Source organism: Anoplophora glabripennis, unplaced genomic scaffold, assembly GCF_000390285.2.
Source record: "Anoplophora glabripennis isolate ALB-LARVAE unplaced genomic scaffold, Agla_2.0 scaffold2, whole genome shotgun sequence".
Lineage (NCBI taxonomy): Eukaryota > Metazoa > Arthropoda > Insecta > Coleoptera > Cerambycidae > Anoplophora > Anoplophora glabripennis.
In genome coordinates this window covers 2,698,552-2,716,991 of record NW_019416325.1, presented here as the reverse complement: position 1 = coordinate 2,716,991, position 18,440 = coordinate 2,698,552, and the positions used below count along the sequence as shown (strand labels likewise).

The 18,440-nt window shown below is 29.3% G+C and overlaps 1 protein-coding gene across 2 annotated transcripts; it reads left to right on the top strand.

The window, feature by feature from the left end:
* Positions 1–837: 837 nt before the first annotated feature.
* On the top strand, positions 838–14,176 carry LOC108916961 (transportin-1). Of its 2 annotated transcripts, none has more exons than XM_018723334.2 (11): positions 838–1,156; positions 1,623–2,171; positions 2,226–2,859; positions 3,479–3,978; positions 4,029–4,136; positions 5,147–5,492; positions 6,096–6,191; positions 7,197–7,272; positions 9,963–10,137; positions 10,198–10,317; positions 13,797–14,176. In XM_018723334.2, the coding sequence occupies exons 1-10, from the start codon at positions 1,052–1,054 to the stop codon at positions 10,303–10,305; spliced, it is 2,697 nt and encodes an 898-aa protein (XP_018578850.1). In that variant the 5' UTR covers positions 838–1,051; the 3' UTR covers positions 10,306–10,317; positions 13,797–14,176. The 2 variants fall into 2 exon arrangements, with proteins under 2 accessions (XP_018578850.1, XP_018578849.1); XM_018723333.2 differs by lacking the exon at positions 13,797–14,176 and adding an exon at positions 10,375–11,214 and having other exon boundaries at positions 839–1,156.
* Positions 14,177–18,440: the final 4,264 nt, after the last annotated feature.

Here is an 18,440-nt window from a genome sequence, read left to right as displayed (position 1 = left end):
CCAATCCTCACAGTTATGAACGAACACAAATCTTGATAAAATGTGGACCTCGTAGTCTGTCAAATATGCGATATGGTATGGTGTCTAAAACCATTGTTTTTAGAAGACAAGTTAAACAATCTTGGTTAGTTCTCTTCAATGAAATCCAGATGGCAGCGCTAAGGAAGTGTGTTTATTCATAAATAAATATCTGTGTGCTTTTACGTTAGAGCGTTATTTTTAGAAGATAACAATGATTATACAATGTTCTACCGTAAAACCAGATAGATATTTACATTTATTTATGAATAAACATACTTCATTAGCGCTGCCATCTGGATTTCACTTAAGAGAACTAACCAAGGTTGTTTAATTTATCTTCAAAAAAACAATGCTAAAACATAGTCAATTTACTGAGGTCCAGCAGATACTCTGTCAATGTGATATAAATGAAAAATTTATTTGTCCATCCGTTGGAAATTAGAAAAGAGCGAATATTAAAGTACCACGTTTATAACGGCTGAAACTAGTTTTACGGCATAATAATCGGGACAAACAATGGTTAACAAAGTTTTGGACCTATTAGGTTGGCCTCAAATTTGTGGTCGCCGGCTGTATGCAACTAACGTAATCTAGAAGTTGTGAACTAAGCTTAACTGAGCTGTTCAGTTGGTTATTGTTCAGTTATTATGAAAGGAAAACTCCTTTTAATGGGAAATTTATTTTAGTCATTATAAATATACATAGTACATTGTACGTATGCTTTATTTTAGCCATTTAAAATATGCACAGTATATTTTTAAAGAAAAGTGAATAGTGTTAAAATATATAGATTACTGTTTTTAATTATCCGTTATTCACTATTTTAAATGATTTTTCATGAACTGACATTTGACATCTAAATTTCCGGTTTAAGGCCCTCCCATTCCGAATGTCGAATCTTAGCGAACAGCGTTTTTGTAGGTTTATGTCGATTTGATAGTTTGTACAAAGTACCTAAGTTTCTGTTAACTACTTCAATTTGTTTATCGGATAAATAAACTGAGACTTAGTAACAAAAAAATATAACGACATGAAAATGGAGTGGACACCTCAGGAAGATGGTCTTCGGGAAATTCTAACGTTACTTAGAGAATCTCAGTCGCCGGACACGGCAACCCAAAGGGCCGTACAGCAAGTATCCTTTAAAAAAAATATATGTATTCGGTTGTGAGTATTGCATTTTTCTTATGTAACGAGGTGCAAAAAAATATACGCAACATGTAAACTGTAAACAAGATTATTATTTTAGTATTGTTATTTACACTATTTTTATGTTTCGCAATTAAAAACTATAAGGTGTAACATATCCGTGAAATAATTTACAGAATATTGTGATGGTGAAGATTAAGGTTTTATTCATTTTGTTTGGAATTTTTGAAATAATATGAAAATATAATTAAAATAGATGATATTACTTCACATAGTTCGAAGAACATAAGCAGTACTGCGATTCTTTAATTTGTGTTATACTGGAATGTTATGATTACATTCCAATATGATTGCACTAAATGTAAATGTTTGACATCACCTAGATATGGTAGGTGATAAAATTATTAATGCTTGATTTATAAACGTGTTTATATTTCCTTAATAAAACAAAGAAATTGGAGGAATTAAATAAATATCCTGATTTTAACAATTATTTAATGTTTGTACTCACGAAATTAACAACTGAGGATGAACCTACGAGATCTCTAAGTGGATTGATTTTAAAAAACAACGTCAAAACTCACTACGGTAATTTATTGCCAAGCGTTACTAGCTTCATAAAGACTGAATGTTTGAAAGCTGTTGGTGATCCTTCTCCATTGATTCGTGCTACTGTTGGTATACTAATAACCACTGTTGCAAGCAAAGGGGATCTCTCAACATGGCCGGAGTTGCTACCTGCTTTATGTGGTATGCTGGACTCGACAGATTATAATATATGTGAAGGAGCATTTGGAGCTTTGCAAAAAATTTGTGAAGATTCAGCAGAGGCTCTCGATGCTGATACAACTAATAGACCTTTGGATATTTTAATTCCAAAGTTTCTACAATTTTTTAATCATTCTAGTTCAAAAATTAGGTCGTATGCTATAGGTTGTGTCAACCAGTTCATCATACAAAGGTCTCAAGCACTTATGTACCACATCGACTCATTTTTGCAGGTAGATTGCCGTTTATTTAGTTTACACTGTAAAATTACATTTTTTTTTTTGTAGAATCTGTTCCTAGTAGCAACCGATGACGATGCAGAAGTGAGGAAAAATGTATGCAAAGCCCTAGTTATGCTTTTAGAAGTTAGAATGGATAGGCTTATACCTCATATAGACAATATTATAGAATATATGTTAGTTCGGACGCAAGACGCAGATGAGTCTGTTGCGTTGGAAGCCTGCGAATTTTGGCTGTCTTTAGCCGAGCAACCAATATGTAGGAGCGTTTTGAGGAATCATCTCAATAGACTAGTGCCTGTGCTTGTGAGGGGTATGAAATATTCTGAAATTGATATTATTTTGCTCAAAGGTGATGTAGAAGAAGATGACAATGTTCCTGACAAAGAGGAAGATATTAGACCGCGGTTTCACAAATCAAAAACACATACGATTAAAACCGCAATAGGGAATAGTAATTCAACTGAAAATGGCACTGACAAAGATGACGATGATGACTACGATGACGGTGATGATGACGGCTCGTTGTCGGATTGGAATCTGAGAAAGTGCAGTGCTGCAGCTCTCGATGTTCTTGCCAATGTATTCAGAGATGATTTGTTGCCTATACTGATTCCAATACTTAAAGAAACATTGTTTCATCAAGATTGGGACATTAAAGAATCTGGAATATTAGCGTTAGGTATATATTTTTTATTATTTATTAACTAACGATAACTGTTTAAATATCCCGCCAAAAGTGATTATGTAACATCAACTGGGATAAAGTATAAAAATCTTTCTATCTCATTTACATCAATAATTATTGCCAGAACTACTCCAAACTTGGGAATTTTTTACATATATTTTAGAACACCGCATTCAGTGCTATATTTATTTATTGCCTAAATAAGTTGTATTTGTGTGTCCTTCAGTGTAACAGGAAAATGTTGGATGTTAGTGCTTTTGTCTCAAAAAATCCTTACAATTGAAGGAAAAATCTGTAAATTGGCACCAAATCTGTAAATTCCTGATGCGCTATAATTTTTGTTTCTCTTCCCGTCACAGTATGAAGTGGTGGCAGATTTAACAAAATTTTCATGGTGCTGTTGCAGTTGACGTCGTAACAAATTCTTTCATCAACTTCATTGAAAAGACGTGTATAATAAATAATTAACGTAATTTTGTGTTCGTTATCCTGGTTGTATTATGTGTTATAACGAAAAATACCCATTTACCCATTTTAGTTATTAAAGATGTTTATGAAGCAAGAAATAATTTTAAAAATGTTTGAATAAGCTGTAATACCCCGTTCTTTCTAGGTGCTATTGCGGAAGGTTGCATGTCAGGAATGATTAATCATTTGCCGGAGTTAATACCGTATTTAATCAATTGTTTAAATGACAAAAAAGCTCTCGTTAGAGCTATAACTTGCTGGACTTTGAGTAGATACTCTCACTGGGTCGTAGCTCAGCCTCACGACTCCTATTTAAAACCTCTAATGACCGAATTACTCAAAAGAATTTTAGATGGGAATAAGAGAGTTCAAGAGGCTGCATGTTCAGCTTTTGCTACATTAGAAGAAGAAGCTTGTACAGAATTAGTGCCATATTTAGGATTCATACTGGAAACGTTAGTGTTTGCTTTCTCCAAATATCAGCATAAAAATTTGCTTATTCTGTACGACGCGATAGGTACTTTAGCCGATTCTGTTGGTAGCCATTTAAACAAACCAGATTTTATTAATCTCCTCATGCCTCCTCTAATCCACAAGTGGAATATTCTTAAAGATGAGGACAAAGACTTGTTTCCATTATTAGAGGTAATACGTTTTTCTGTCCTGTAATTTTATCTAACTGTTGGTTATTTCAGTGTTTATCCAGCGTGGCTACAGCACTACAATCCGGATTTTTGCCTTATTGCGAGCCCGTCTATTGCAGATGTGTATCACTAGTACATCATACTTTGTGTCTACATATGGTAAGTTTGAAATCAAGGTTGGTATGATATGTCATTGATATCTATCACAATATTTATTCCTTGATATATATCATATTTATAAAAATTTAAATAATGATTCCTACTGGTTTAAAGTCGCTAAAACTGTTAACAGATGGCAGCAAAACCGTATGCTAATCGTTGACGAATGTGATTATTTATGTGATTCCCAGAATTTTTCAACAAAGTAAAATTGAATGAATATTTTTATTTCATTATTTCCCCAGGTCTTAGTCAATTCGAGCAGGTGTTGTGTGTTTGTATTTGTTTTAATATTTATGAAATTTATGTTGACTTGGTGTGTATTGGTTAAGTTTCGTAGTAGTTAATATTCACGCAAATATTTTTTATTAGTTTCAGAATTTATATTTATTTTTTCGTTCTTGTTTTTGATATTTAGAATAAAAATATTTACCTAAATAGTTTCCTAATTTTATTTCGCTACTATAGTATTATACATAAACTAATTAATTTAAAAAAATAAATATTAAGACTTGATATATATCGGATATATATCAGGATATATATCCGATATTTGATATTTATATAAATATCATGATATTTGCCAACCTTGCTTGAAATAGGGCGATTTTTTGGTTTGTTATGCCCGTAATCTACAACTTAACCAAACTTATCTTGTTTGCGAGGTCAATAAGGATGCTTGTGCACTTAACACTTTTCGGTTAACAAGTCGTTTGAATTCCATAGTTCAAATAATTTTTTCTCAGACTGTACTGATATTCCCAATTCGATATTCAGAATGAGCTCTGGTGCTAGTCTAGTAACGTTGCCATTGGACATCTGAAACTTGCGTAATGTATTTTTGACAACTAGGCCATGACAAGTCTGCTTTTATTTGAAAAATGTTAAAATATTTTGTTGTTTTAATTCAAGTTCAGGTGCGAAGTAAAAGTAAAATTGAGACTGGTGAAAAAAGATCCAATATTAAAATATGTACTTGTAAGTAATTACCAAAGTTATAATTTCTTTAGGCTAATATCCAGAATCCAGATCAATTTGAGGCCCCCGACAAAGATTTCATGATCGTAGCCTTAGACTTATTATCTGGGTTAGCGGAAGGACTGAATGGACACATTGAAAAATTGGTTGAAAACAGTAATATCATGCAGTTGCTGCATCTTTGTATGCAAGACACTATGCCCGAAGTTAGACAATCATCATTTGCATTGTTAGGAGATCTCACAAAGGCTTGCTTCCAGCACGTGCAACCCCATATATCCAATTTTCTACCTATTCTGGGACAAAATTTAAATCCAGAATATATATCTGTGTGTAACAATGCCACCTGGGCCATTGGGGAAATTAGTATAAAACTTGGTAAGTCATTATTTTAGGAGGTACTCTCATTAATACACTGTGGATATCACTTTCGACGTGTCAAAGGTGGACTTTAAATTTATTCAATAATTAAAAGTAAACCCTGTATTCTTTCCTATTAACCTGAAGGTGGATCAAAATTCGAATTTCATTCTAATGGGCTCGATAGTGAATAAACGTGGGGGGGAGGGCAGCTTTAGTATTGTAAGTAGACTAGATACCCACCCTAGTTCACTTCCATTCATCTCTTGTCCATATCACGATAACAGCAATAGTCTCTCCGTTCAAACCAACTGAAATATTGCAGATGCTTAAAGTACAATTTGAATTAAATGAAACAGACTGACATCTCTTACCGTAGTTTTATATTAACTAACGTGATGTTTGGAGAAGCAAATTATTGTGACTATTATAGCAAATTGAAAAAGTAATTTCTGCTGGATTAAAATAATTGAATAATATTTGTATGTAACTTATGTCCGATCTGTATAAACCAATTTTATTATTTAACACGTCGGACACGATATCTAAGTATACTTATTTTGAGTGTGTCTTTGTCTTTCCACAGTTCATTTCTTTTTCATTGTTTTTTTGTTCTTGTAGGAGCCGATACTAGACCATATATTTCGTTAGTTTTAAATCAACTAATTGATATAATTAATCGGCCAAATACTCCGAAAACACTATTGGAGAACACAGGTACGATCCTCTTTATAATTTTGCATGGTATTACTGATTTTTCCAAATTTGGGTGTGTGATGAATGAGAAAGTTGAATGCTTATAAACTTTTACTAACAAAAAATGCACAGCTGCTTTTTTAATGCACGTTTCTATGAGAACGTTGCAAAATTTTCTTTAAATATTACAAATTGTTATACGTTTGTAATAGTGAATGTAATGGGTAATTTGTTAGGAATCAAATATATTTTGTATTTCTTTGAAGATGTTAACAAATTTCCCGTTTTCGTGTCTTTTATTTATTTAACAATTTGTATAGCAGTGTTAAATTTTTAGATGCAAAGAAAAATTTCTGCTTCTAAAAAATATAACAGTGTTGATAAAATTGGAACTAGTTGTTGAACAGTGAATCCTTAAATGTAAAATGTGTTTATCTGTTTTTTGTTTCCAGCTACGATTTTTTATGTTTACATTGTGAATGTGAATTGGTGTAAATTTTTTTGAAATTTATTCCTCATTGTTTAACAGAGGTATAGGAATTGGATTTGACATTAATTGGCTTCCAATTTTGTCGGACATTCACCACAACTTACCAAATGACGCAATATTAAAACTGAAATGTCATAAATTCTCCTTTTAGTCACTTAAAACTGTTTCGTTTGTTATATATATTTTTTTTCATTTACTTTTGTTATTTGATTGAGACAGATGAAATTCATTATCCTTACGAGACAAATTTTGTTCCTATATCTGCAAAAAGAAGAAAATGGCTTTAGATAGGATCCACTGTAGACCGACCAAATTATATAATTTTGTATGTTATAATTTAAATTTATAATATAAGTTATTTATTTATTTCATAAGAGTTCTTTTTTTATCAAGCACTGATTTTTTTAATAAATTTATACGTATGTATGATTTCTGTAATTTTATCTATAATTGATGATTATTTATTATTATGTAACTTGTGATAATTTATTTGTAAATTGAGTTGGTTCTTTTGTTTGTTTTTGTTCTCGGTATAGCCATAACAATTGGTCGCCTAGGTTATGTCTGCCCCCACGATGTCGCGCCCATGTTACATCAGTTTGTACGACAGTGGTCTGTAACCCTTTTTTATTCTTTTTTTAAAATTTTATTTTTCTACTATTCAGTTACTCCTACCTCTACTTTTGTTATAACAAGGAAGCTAGCTTATTAGCATTTTCCCTACTAATGCTTCCTCCTACATTAATCATTATTTAGTACGCTTCAATTTTATGTCCACCACATAAGTAAAATTAATGACTTAATTTCATTTCTTTATGGAAATTTATTTTACTGAAGTTCATCTAAAAATGGTTGAGAGTTGAATGACCTTTGTTAGTGAAAAATTCAACCTCAGGAGAATGCATGTGTTGTTTTTTTGAAATGAGAAAAAAAAATAATATTGGTAAATATGTGAATGGAGACTTTTGTTTTAATACAGTTCCATTAACACTAATTCACATTTAACAATCAAATCAGTTGTTAAAAAAATTGCATGTGAATAACCTATATCAATGCTGATGTTCCCATTATGTCAAATGTGCCTCTTCTCAACAATGTGCAAGAGAGATATGCGATGCTTATACATGTACTTTTGCATATGTAAGTTCTTTGAAGTTCTACTCTAGCATTGCTACTTATTCTACAAATTTCTTTCAATATTAAAAAAAATTTGAAGAAACGAACTAAACATGAAACATTTTTTTTGTAAAAATTCATTGCATTTCATATGTAAAACACTAAATAAATGAATGATTCTTCTCAATTAAATCGAAAATTTTGTCCTACTTTTGATTTATTCAACATCATTCAGCTCTCAAGCATTTTTACATAGGTCTTACCACTAGTAATATTATTATTATCAGATATTGGGGATAGTAATTATGTGCAAGTTGACTCATTTCTCAAAAGTTTTATGAAATGATTTGTTATTACAGTTCTTGAAAATAAGGACGTTCCGGATATTCCTATTTGCAAATCACTGCAGTTCTTTAGCGAACGCAGATGGAGAAAAACAGGTTTCAACAAATGTGAGTTGCATCAAAAATGTCACTTCATTATCAAAAAAGAATCAAATTCATTTCTATTTTGAAATATGAAAAAAAATTTAACCAATGTTCAATCAAAATTTGTTTTTCTTTTTTTTTTAAATAAAAACAAATACATTTTTAGATGGGGTGTATAAAATTTTTTGTATGAACCGTGGCTCCACAATCTTTAAAACAAAATACCCATAATACCCATAATTTATAAGACAAAATAATATTTTTTATTTTCCATTGTTCCTAGAATTTATGATACGTTATTTTGAAACACACTGTGTACATCGTTTCTACATATTTATAAATTTAGTTTATCTATAGGTGTTTATAAAATTTTAAATTATATTTCCTGTAAAAATGGAAGTTAGATATTTCAGACAGAAATCGGAAAATGCTAGAAAAAATTTTATGAAATGTTTGAGCTAAGCAACTTGTTCACATATTATTTTGTGTTACTGGTAAGTATTTTTTTATTCTGGCACATTTCTTTATAAGTGGATATATTTTTATTTTTTTATAAACATTAAATTAAAATTGAGGAGTACTAAATTTTCAATACTTAAATATAAAAAACAATGCAAGTAGACATATTCTGAAAACATGTAATAGACTGGCAAAATTGACTAAAAAATCATTATCATTCAAATTAGAAACCAGCGGGGTTTGGTGAAAAATAAGGCGGCAATTTTTTGATAATGTTGACTCACTGTAACTATCAAAAATATGACCACTTGAATTTTCCTCAATCCACTGCAAGAAATTTAATTTTGATTATACATAATACCAATAATTTGTGATTTACAAACTTGAAATATATTCTGTACATCAAGCACAGAATTGTTTAGAATAAAATGCTCAAACAAATCGAATGGTATTGTAAATTTTATTATAAAAAAATATATATTCAGTGATTTTTTTAAAGGCATGTATCAAGGGCGCCGCCAGCCAATGGGCTAAGGGGGGGGGGGGGATGGAAGATGAGAGAGAGAATGGGAGAAATATTTTTAATAAAACCCTTTTAATACAAGAAAAACAAAAAAATTTAAATAACTAAAGAAATTAATAAAGAAATTCAAAGAAAATTAGGTAAAACATAATCTCGGATTTAAATTTTAATAAAAATTTCCAATGTAATATTTTCTTAGCTTAAGAACATTTTTGTACTTTTTTCGAATTTCTAAGGAGAAGGGGGGGGGCAGCCGTGTGTAGTTTATACATCACAACCAAATTTCAATTATTTATTCCCAGTTGTTCCCAATATATGATTATCATTTTACTATCCTCGTAAATTTTTAAAAAATGTGCAAAAGTGCAATAATTTGCTTGGTATCTTGGAAGGAATCAATAAAATATTGTAGTAAACAAATGTAACAAGATTAAAACTGACGTTTCGAAACTAAATTAATTAAATAAAGCACATTTTTTTAAATTAAAAGAATGGCAAAAGAATAATCGTTAACTTGCTGTATATTGGGAAGGACTGAACAAATATTTGAAATTTGGCAGTGAATGTACACTCTTACCCCCTTGAAAAAAAGCGAATATATATATATATAGTTTTTTATAAAAATGTGTACAATTCCAGTTGATGTATCTGAGAATTTTTATCTGAATACTTCTGTTTATTTCAAGTTAAGGTTAGCCAAGGGACAAAAAAAAAGTTCTTGCATTGTTTCTCCGATGGGGAAATTAGGACATTTGCAGCAATAGTTCTTATTACAGGTGTATATCACTGCGAAATATTAGAGACAATGAAGAAAAGGACAGTGCTTTCCGAGGGATGTGTCAAATGATTCAAGTTAATCCGGCGGGTGTTGTTTCTGACTTCATCTTTTTCTGTGATGCAGTTGCATCATGGATCACACCGAAAGACGACTTAAAAGAAGTTTTCATTAAGGTACACTTTATTCGCCGTTTTCAGCCGATTAAAATTATCTGTTTAATTGCACTTTTGCAGATTCTGCACAGTTTTAAAACTCAAGTAGGCGAAGAGAACTGGAAGAGGTTTAGTGATCAGTTTCCTCCACAACTTAAAGAAAGGCTGTCACAGCTGTATGGAATATGAGTTCCAACAGAGGTAAATTTACAAATTTACTCTCTAAATTTGTGTATCTGACTTGATTTTTTTATTTAGGAATTTGGGGTAACTAGACAATTTCTAGATCCGGGGTGGGAAAACCTGGCTACTACAGTTTTTCGAGGGAACACAACTGACATTCGGCACCAAAGTGAGGGTGGGCTCTGTAGAAAATCAATAATAACCATGATACTATGAGTAAAAACCTATACTTGAGATTTTATTATTGAGATAATAAAGTGTCAATTTATTTTATGTATATTTTTTAAAGATTTTATTATCTGCATTAATAATTTTATACGTTTTTTTGTGTATTATAAACAGGTGAGTATAGGTTTAACTTGCAAAATATTAAATTAATTGGGATTTATTAGTTAATGTGTGTATAATATTTAATAATGTTAATTGATTTTATTGTTCTGCACTTTGTTATTTTCATACAAAGTTTAAAAATGTGGCCTTTTACCAAGTGTAATGTAAATATTCACAACTACATTTATTTCTTAAAAAACAAGTAAAAATAAAAAAATATGTATTAATTTATGTGTATAAACCATTATTTGTAAAAAAATATCACACTAGTACTGATTTCTATTGTGACTGGTAAGATGACATATTCCTTTTGAGGAGTTGTAGTGGAGCTAATTTGTAATCTAATGAACCATAATATGTGTTATTAGGCTATTCATTACAGGATTTTAAAAGGAACTATGATGTTCAAGATATATTTTATTACATGAATCGTTCAAATGGGTCATTTTAGATGAAAAAACCGCGGAGTGCTATTAAATTAGAGGGTGGAATTGGAGATAGGGCTGAAAATGCATCCCTTTCAGTTTTTTAATTGTAGCTCGAAAACAAAGATTTTTTTTACTTTTTTTGCCTCTAGTTTTTTTTTAATAAGGATAGGTATAGACATTGCTTCATAAAAAAAAGGTAGATAAAATTTCCTTGAAAATAAGAGGTTGTAAAGTATTTTTGGGATGAAAATTGAGTGATATATGACCGCTCAAACTTATAAAAATGAAAAAACCGCGGGGTGCTATTAAATTAGAGGGTTGAAATTGAAGATAGGGGTGAAAATGCACTTTTGCAGTTTTTTAAATATAGCACAAAAACGAAGCAAAATTTCGGTATAGTTCATTGGAAAAATTTTGTAGAGAATTGAGTTTCCCATCAAAACGGCTTATTATAAAAAGTTAAAAGAAAAATTGTATGCAAAAAATCATTAGTAAAAAATAAGATTTTTTGATTTTTTTTACTTTTTTGACTAATTTTTTTCTAGTAGAAGCAGGCAAAGAAAATTGCTGTACAAAAAAACTAGATGAGATTCCCTTCAAAATGATGCGTTTTCAAAAGTTATAACCGGTCGAACTCAAATATTTTTTTGATTTTTGTCGTTTTTAACATAATAATGATTATAATTCTTATTATTTTTACAACAAATTGGTTCTTTACTTAATACAAAATTATTTCAAAAGTTTTATTTATTAATAATAAATAAAGATTTTCACAACAGTCAAAAAAGTAAAAAAAATCAAAAAATCTTATTTGTTGCTTTTTTTTTAAATTGTTTATTAACGATTTTTTGCATTAAATTTTTTAAATATGCCATTTCGATGGGAAATTCAATTCTCTACAAAATTTTTCCTATGAACTGTACCGAAATTTTGCTTTGTTTTTGTGGTATATTCAAAAAACTGCAAAAGTGCATTTTGTTTCTTATCTTCAATTTCAACCCTCTAATAACACCCCGCAGTTTTTTCAATTTAATGACCCTTCGAACAAGTTGTGATGAAAATCCTTGAACGTCTTATTTCCTTCCTTTTTTGCAAAAAATGAGAATTAAAATGTACAAGGGTAAATGCGACGAAAATCGGAAAGTTGGCTAATTGTAAGTTTGAGCGGCCATCAGTCAATTTTCATCCAAAAATACTTTACAACCTCTTATTTTGAAGGAAATTTTATCTACTTTTTTTTATGAAGCAATGCCTATACCTTACTTTACTCAAAAAAAAAACAGAACATAAAAGTAAAAAAAAAAATTAAAAAATCAATTTTTTTTTTTCAAATTGTTTATTATCGATTTTTTGCATAAACTTTTACATTTATTTTTTTTTATCTACTATTTTTTATAAAGCCATGCCTATACCTATCTTTACTTAAAAAAAAACTAGAGGCAAATAAGTAAAAAACGAAAAAATCTAAATTTTTTTATTTTTTTCAAACTGCTTATTAACGATTTTTTGCATAAAATTTTCCTTTTAAATTTTTTAAATAAGCCATGTCTATGGGAAATTCAATTCTCTAAATAATTTTTCCTATGAACTATAGCGAAATTTTGCTTTGTTTTCGAGCTACAATTAAAAAACTGAAAGGGGTGCATTTTCACCCCTGTCTCCAATTTCTACCCGTTAATTTAATAGCACTCCGCGGTTTTTTCATCTAAAATGACCCTTTGAACGATTTATCCAATAAAATTGCTTGAACGTTATAGTTCCTTTTAACCCTGTTTTTTGGATATAAAGCCTATTTGTAAAGTAAAAATGTTCTGTTGTATCCAAAATTAGAAAATAAAATAACCAGTTTTTTTTCGCATTAATAAATAATACACTAAAGCAAGTTATGTAATAAAAATTATGGTAACAATTTGATATATTAAAATCATGAGGTATACAGAATTAAATACAACTGTATATTCATGTGAATATATTTTTAAAATTTTATGATACTACATTAAAAATATACTGTTTTAAAAATTTTTATGCTTTATTACCTTTCAAGTGAAGTTTTAGGAAACTTTATTACTGCTCATTCTGAATAACTTCCTCTATTTCTTATACCAGCGCTAGCACATTTTTTTATTATTTCCATTTTTTAAAACTATGCCTTAATTCAAAAGAAAATAAAGCATGAATTATAATTTTTCCAAAACTATTGAGTTTTGTATGATGTATATTTAGTTAATTTGATTACACAAATTAGCTCAGCTTTCACACCTCCAAAGGCATATGTGAATTTGTAGACCCTGTATATAGAAGGTAACTAATAATTTTATCAAAGCAAAAATGTAGGTACTTGGACTGACCAGCTGATGAATAATCTACTGTTTTATACATAAACGTTAAGGAAGTTTTTAAAAAATGTATGCATATATGATGATTTTAGTGAAATGTAGAGGCACGTTTGTGGATGAAAAGTCATGTTTTTTAACTTTACCCGAAATAGTTATTAAATATTATACGCTTATCGAGACACTATTAGGTTAATAGCAATGCATGCGGTTTGGTATTTTAGATAAAACGATTAATTTCAATGTATGACTGTGACATTGTTGGAAATAAGCAAAATCTAAAAAATGAGACGAGTAAACATTTATTTATAAAATGTAATGAAATGGTTTTGTGATTTCTAATTTTGAAATAAATATTTTCAAAAGGAAGTTCCACGTTTATTCGAGTAAAACTTATTTGTTCTAGCGCTTAATCGACTAAAGAAATTGAAAAATTGAAAAGTGAAGCTACCTTCAGTTCGATTAAGTACATATATATTAATTTACATATATCACATATATACTATTAATTATCATTGTTCTGTTGTTATATTTAACTAGTGTCTGTATTTTCTAATGTACTGTATTTTTGTTTTGTTGTAATTAATTTACAATGTATTATGCTTGTTTAAATTTTAATAGAACAGCAATGTTGTGTAATAATCAGGTCTCTTTACACTTAATACAATTGTTAAGTGCAATTATATACAGTGTTACTCTTATTCTACATGATGTTGATGTAATATTTTGTGATTTTTCTTATGTGATGGTATACGTACTTAACTTCAGAATAAAATGTGTCCAGTACATTACAGAAATATTATTTTATAAAATGAATAAACGCGTTTATGTTTGTATATATGTATATTGCCACCTGCATAACTCCTTATTGAACTTTTATAATAACATTTATAAAATAGATTATCTGTTTTGGAAATAAACATTCCTGTTCTAGTAAATTTTGCATTTAAGTTTTCTTTTCAGTCATAATTTCTGTGAAGCCCTCGGCAAAGATTTCCGCTACTTTTATAAAAATATTTTTAACATTTAAAATACTACAATATTTTTAATACCATGTAAAAGTGTAGTTAAGCATTAAATTGAATTTGAGGTTATTTAACGGGTGGTTCACTCCTTTTGAAAATATTTGGAAATTGAATAGGTCTCTTAATCCTCGATCCTTTTGAGGACTTCTGGTTCCTAATCCTGTTCCTATTTCCTACGCCTGTTGTTACCCAAGGTTTACCCTTAAGAATGATTGTGTTATTAACTACATTTAACTTCAACATGTGATAATTTTAGTGATGGTATTTTTTTGTGATATATTCTACTGTAATATAGTAACTAGAAGTGTTTAGTGCATGAAGAAATTCGTCTAACACCTGATAAAAGCTGTTCGAATCATTTCTAGCTATTCTGCAACCCTTCCGATTTTTTTTTTTTTTAATTCATGTGGTAATTTTTTTTTTATGAGAATCTTTGTATGAGTGAGTTTTCCTTGTGTTACAGAAGTCTTCTTTCCTTCTACACTCCAGTATCCATTCCTTTTGCGTTGCATTACGCATTCCTTTATCAGTCTAGGATAGTTCTGTTAAAATTGTAACACATGGGTTGTTCGCATAGCCCTCTATATATATTTTTTATTTTTAAAGTTGTCTATTGATTGATTCGTTAAGGCTATGTTGTACCATTATTTATATTTGTACTGATTTAATTAATTAAATGAGTGCTGCATAGTAGTTATTCTAAATAATTGTTCAAATTTTGTTTTTGTAATTTACAATGATTTAACTAATAAATAGAAATATACTTTACCGTTATCAATATTTATTTATGGATTATGCATTTTTGCAGTTATCCATTGTTAAAATTATTTATAATTCAGATATAATAAGAAAAATATGTTTTCTAAACATAAAACATGGTTCAGTGACGCACTGCTTCACCTAAAATTTCCGCCTAGTACATACCATACAACGTATAGTATATGCAAGTGACACAGATTGAAATCAATCTATATTCTACTTCTCTTTGTAGCGTTGTTTACAGCTGTTATTATGGCAACGAGGCGACCAACTCGGGATTAAACTATGGCGTGCGGGAACGAGTGACGCAGAAATTGAAGCAACATTGCTCAACACCTATCTTTAACAGTTTATACGATACGCATTGCCCAGTGCACGATTATAATGGTTCTTCGTTAATATTTATTTGTTTTGTATAATGTCACACAAAAAAAAGTTGTCTATACTTTTCATGCGACATATGTTATATGTAGTATTTTTGCCTAGCATCTTCGTGAATTTTTGCTATTTTTGACCTGTTTTTTGAGGTTAGGAAATTCCTGTGATGTGATACACCGAATTAGTGATCAGGAAGCAAAAATGCTACGGATAACATATGTCTCATGAAAAGTACAGACAACTTTTTCTTTTTTATGTGGCTGTGTAATTGTAGAAATGTTTCCCATGTATGATCCAATATGTATTTTATTGGAAACGCCATTTTCCAGATGGAAAATTGAGGACAAAGTATTTTTTAAATTGTGAGAGACCTGTGCCTTATTCTCTCGATATGGAAAAAAGGGGAAGTCAAAAGACGTGTAAGTTCCAAAGTTTTGGAATGAATGAAAATGTTGATTTTAAAAACTTTTCTGTATGCCATGTTTAATTGTGGGTGTATGGAATAAGAAGGGATTTAACAATTTTGGGAACGTCATGCACGTCATAAAATCTAAATGAAAATCCTTTTCTCCAACGTCAGTTTTTTGGTAATATTGCAAGTACAACTAAAAATTTCCAGATTCATTTAAAACCGTTTGACCTTGAAAATTTGAAAATTTTCGCTAGCACCGTTTTTTTTTTCTTTTTAGTTAATCAATGAATATGGTTCACCTATTCTCAATGTCACGAGCCACCACTGACGTGGTTAAAGATACAAATGCACGGTTTACTTTATCACTAATTTATTGTAATTAGTATACACAATTATTTTACAGAATAATTACATATTAAATTAAAAAGAATAAATAGAATTCTATTTAAGGGTGGTAAAACTATCAATGTTCTATAAAAATAATAACTCCTAAAGGGTAATTTAAACACCAAAATTGACAATTTTCATATATTAATCTATGATCTTTTGAAATATAGACTAGTACTGACTGAAATTGGGATACACATAAACAATTAATTTTTTAGATCCTTATAAAATAAAACACTCATAAGCTATTTTTGCAAGCCATGGTAATCATTAAAAATAAAATTATCTATTACAAAAATATTTTTAAATTTAGAAAATTCAATTAAAAATCATTGTATTTGGCTTGCTAGCAGCATACTTTAACAGATACTATTATAAAACATCGAATTAAAGTTACAATACATCCCAGAACTGAAGAAATACATTTATCACAAGGCACAGTGGATTAACAAAAATATATTTACAAAAAAAAAAGTATCAAAAGACAATGTGTTTTTAAGTTAGTTAAAAATACAAAATATATCACATAATATGTAAAAAATAAATTTTTAATATTATTGGCAAAATACTAAATTTGCTACGTTATGTTTAAGTAGAAACAAAAGCGTAATAATTTGCTTAGTGATAAATATTTTCTCCCTGATCCCACAAAATAACGATGAGATCCTACGGAGCAAAATGCATATGAACATCAAAAAAAACTTTGTAAATGAACTGGTACCTTTACCTTAAGAATTAATAAAAGTTTCTTTTAGCTTGTTATCCGACTGAAAAAAAATTTTAAAAAATTAATGAGAATGAATGTGCTTACAGTAAAATTTGACAAATGTATAATCGACTCAACGCAATCACTCGCTAACCCTTCTTTAATATTTCTTTAATGTTGTAAAATATAATTATTAACAATTTGTAAGAATTCGGAAAATTGGAATAAGGTATTCGAGTGAAAACAGCAAATATAGTACACATACACAATTTTACCATTAAAATTTTCCGAGCATATTTCGGTCGTGTTATATACACTACAAAGCAGTGTTGACAATGAATTAATTATAATTCGTGTTAATTAACCAGGACAATATCCATCAAAATTAACACGTGATTAATCTCGACATATTTTTTGTGCAGCAAAATTAATTACTCTTTTTTAGATGATTGATTAATTGACTAAATATTTACTAAACACAATTATATTACAGTTTTATAACTATTTAAGAAGATAAGTTTATTATTTTCAGGATATAAAATTTTTGACTTTTTTTTTCAAATAAAATCCTTGCCAAGTCATGTGGCAATTGGTGTAAATATTTGTTGCACAATGTATCTTCGTTGTCTTCTATATTTACAATACATATCTTTTCGGGATATTCTGACGCTACCTTCAAGACATCATATATTTAAAATGGATGTGGCTACATGCTGTCTACAAATCGTGTAAAATCTGCAAAGCATTATTAAACTATTTACAAAATACATTTATTTATTGTTTGATTCCTATCAACATTTTCTTTAATAGACTTTATTTATACAAACAGTAATTAAAGTGGTAGTAATCTACATTTAACTCTGTTTTTATTTATTTGCTAGCTTCTGATGTGACATTTTATCGAAATGTTGAAATTAACCAAATGTTAATTCTTAACAAAATTAACCGGCGATTAATTAACATTAATTAAGGTTAATTAACCTTATGCCAACACTGCTACAAAGTTGTGAAATTTGAATGCATAGATTTTGTGCCAGTAAAACTATTTATATTTAAATGTTAATTAAGTAATTAAAACCTGGTATTACAATCAGAAGTAATTCATAACTATTTTTTTTTGTTTTAGTCAAGTCAATTATTTGACTTTGAAGTTATTTTAGAAATATATATTGAGTTGAAACGTTACATTTTAATACTAGACCAAAGTTGCTTATTTGGGAAGTGCAAACTAACTTTTGATTGAAAAACCAGGCTTCACTTTTTTTAAATATTATAATTATTTCACAAACTTAATTGGAAAATATTTCAATATAAAATTTATTTAAATCAGTATCAAGAATCCAAAAATTGTAACCACCATTTGACGCTAACTGCTATTTTAAA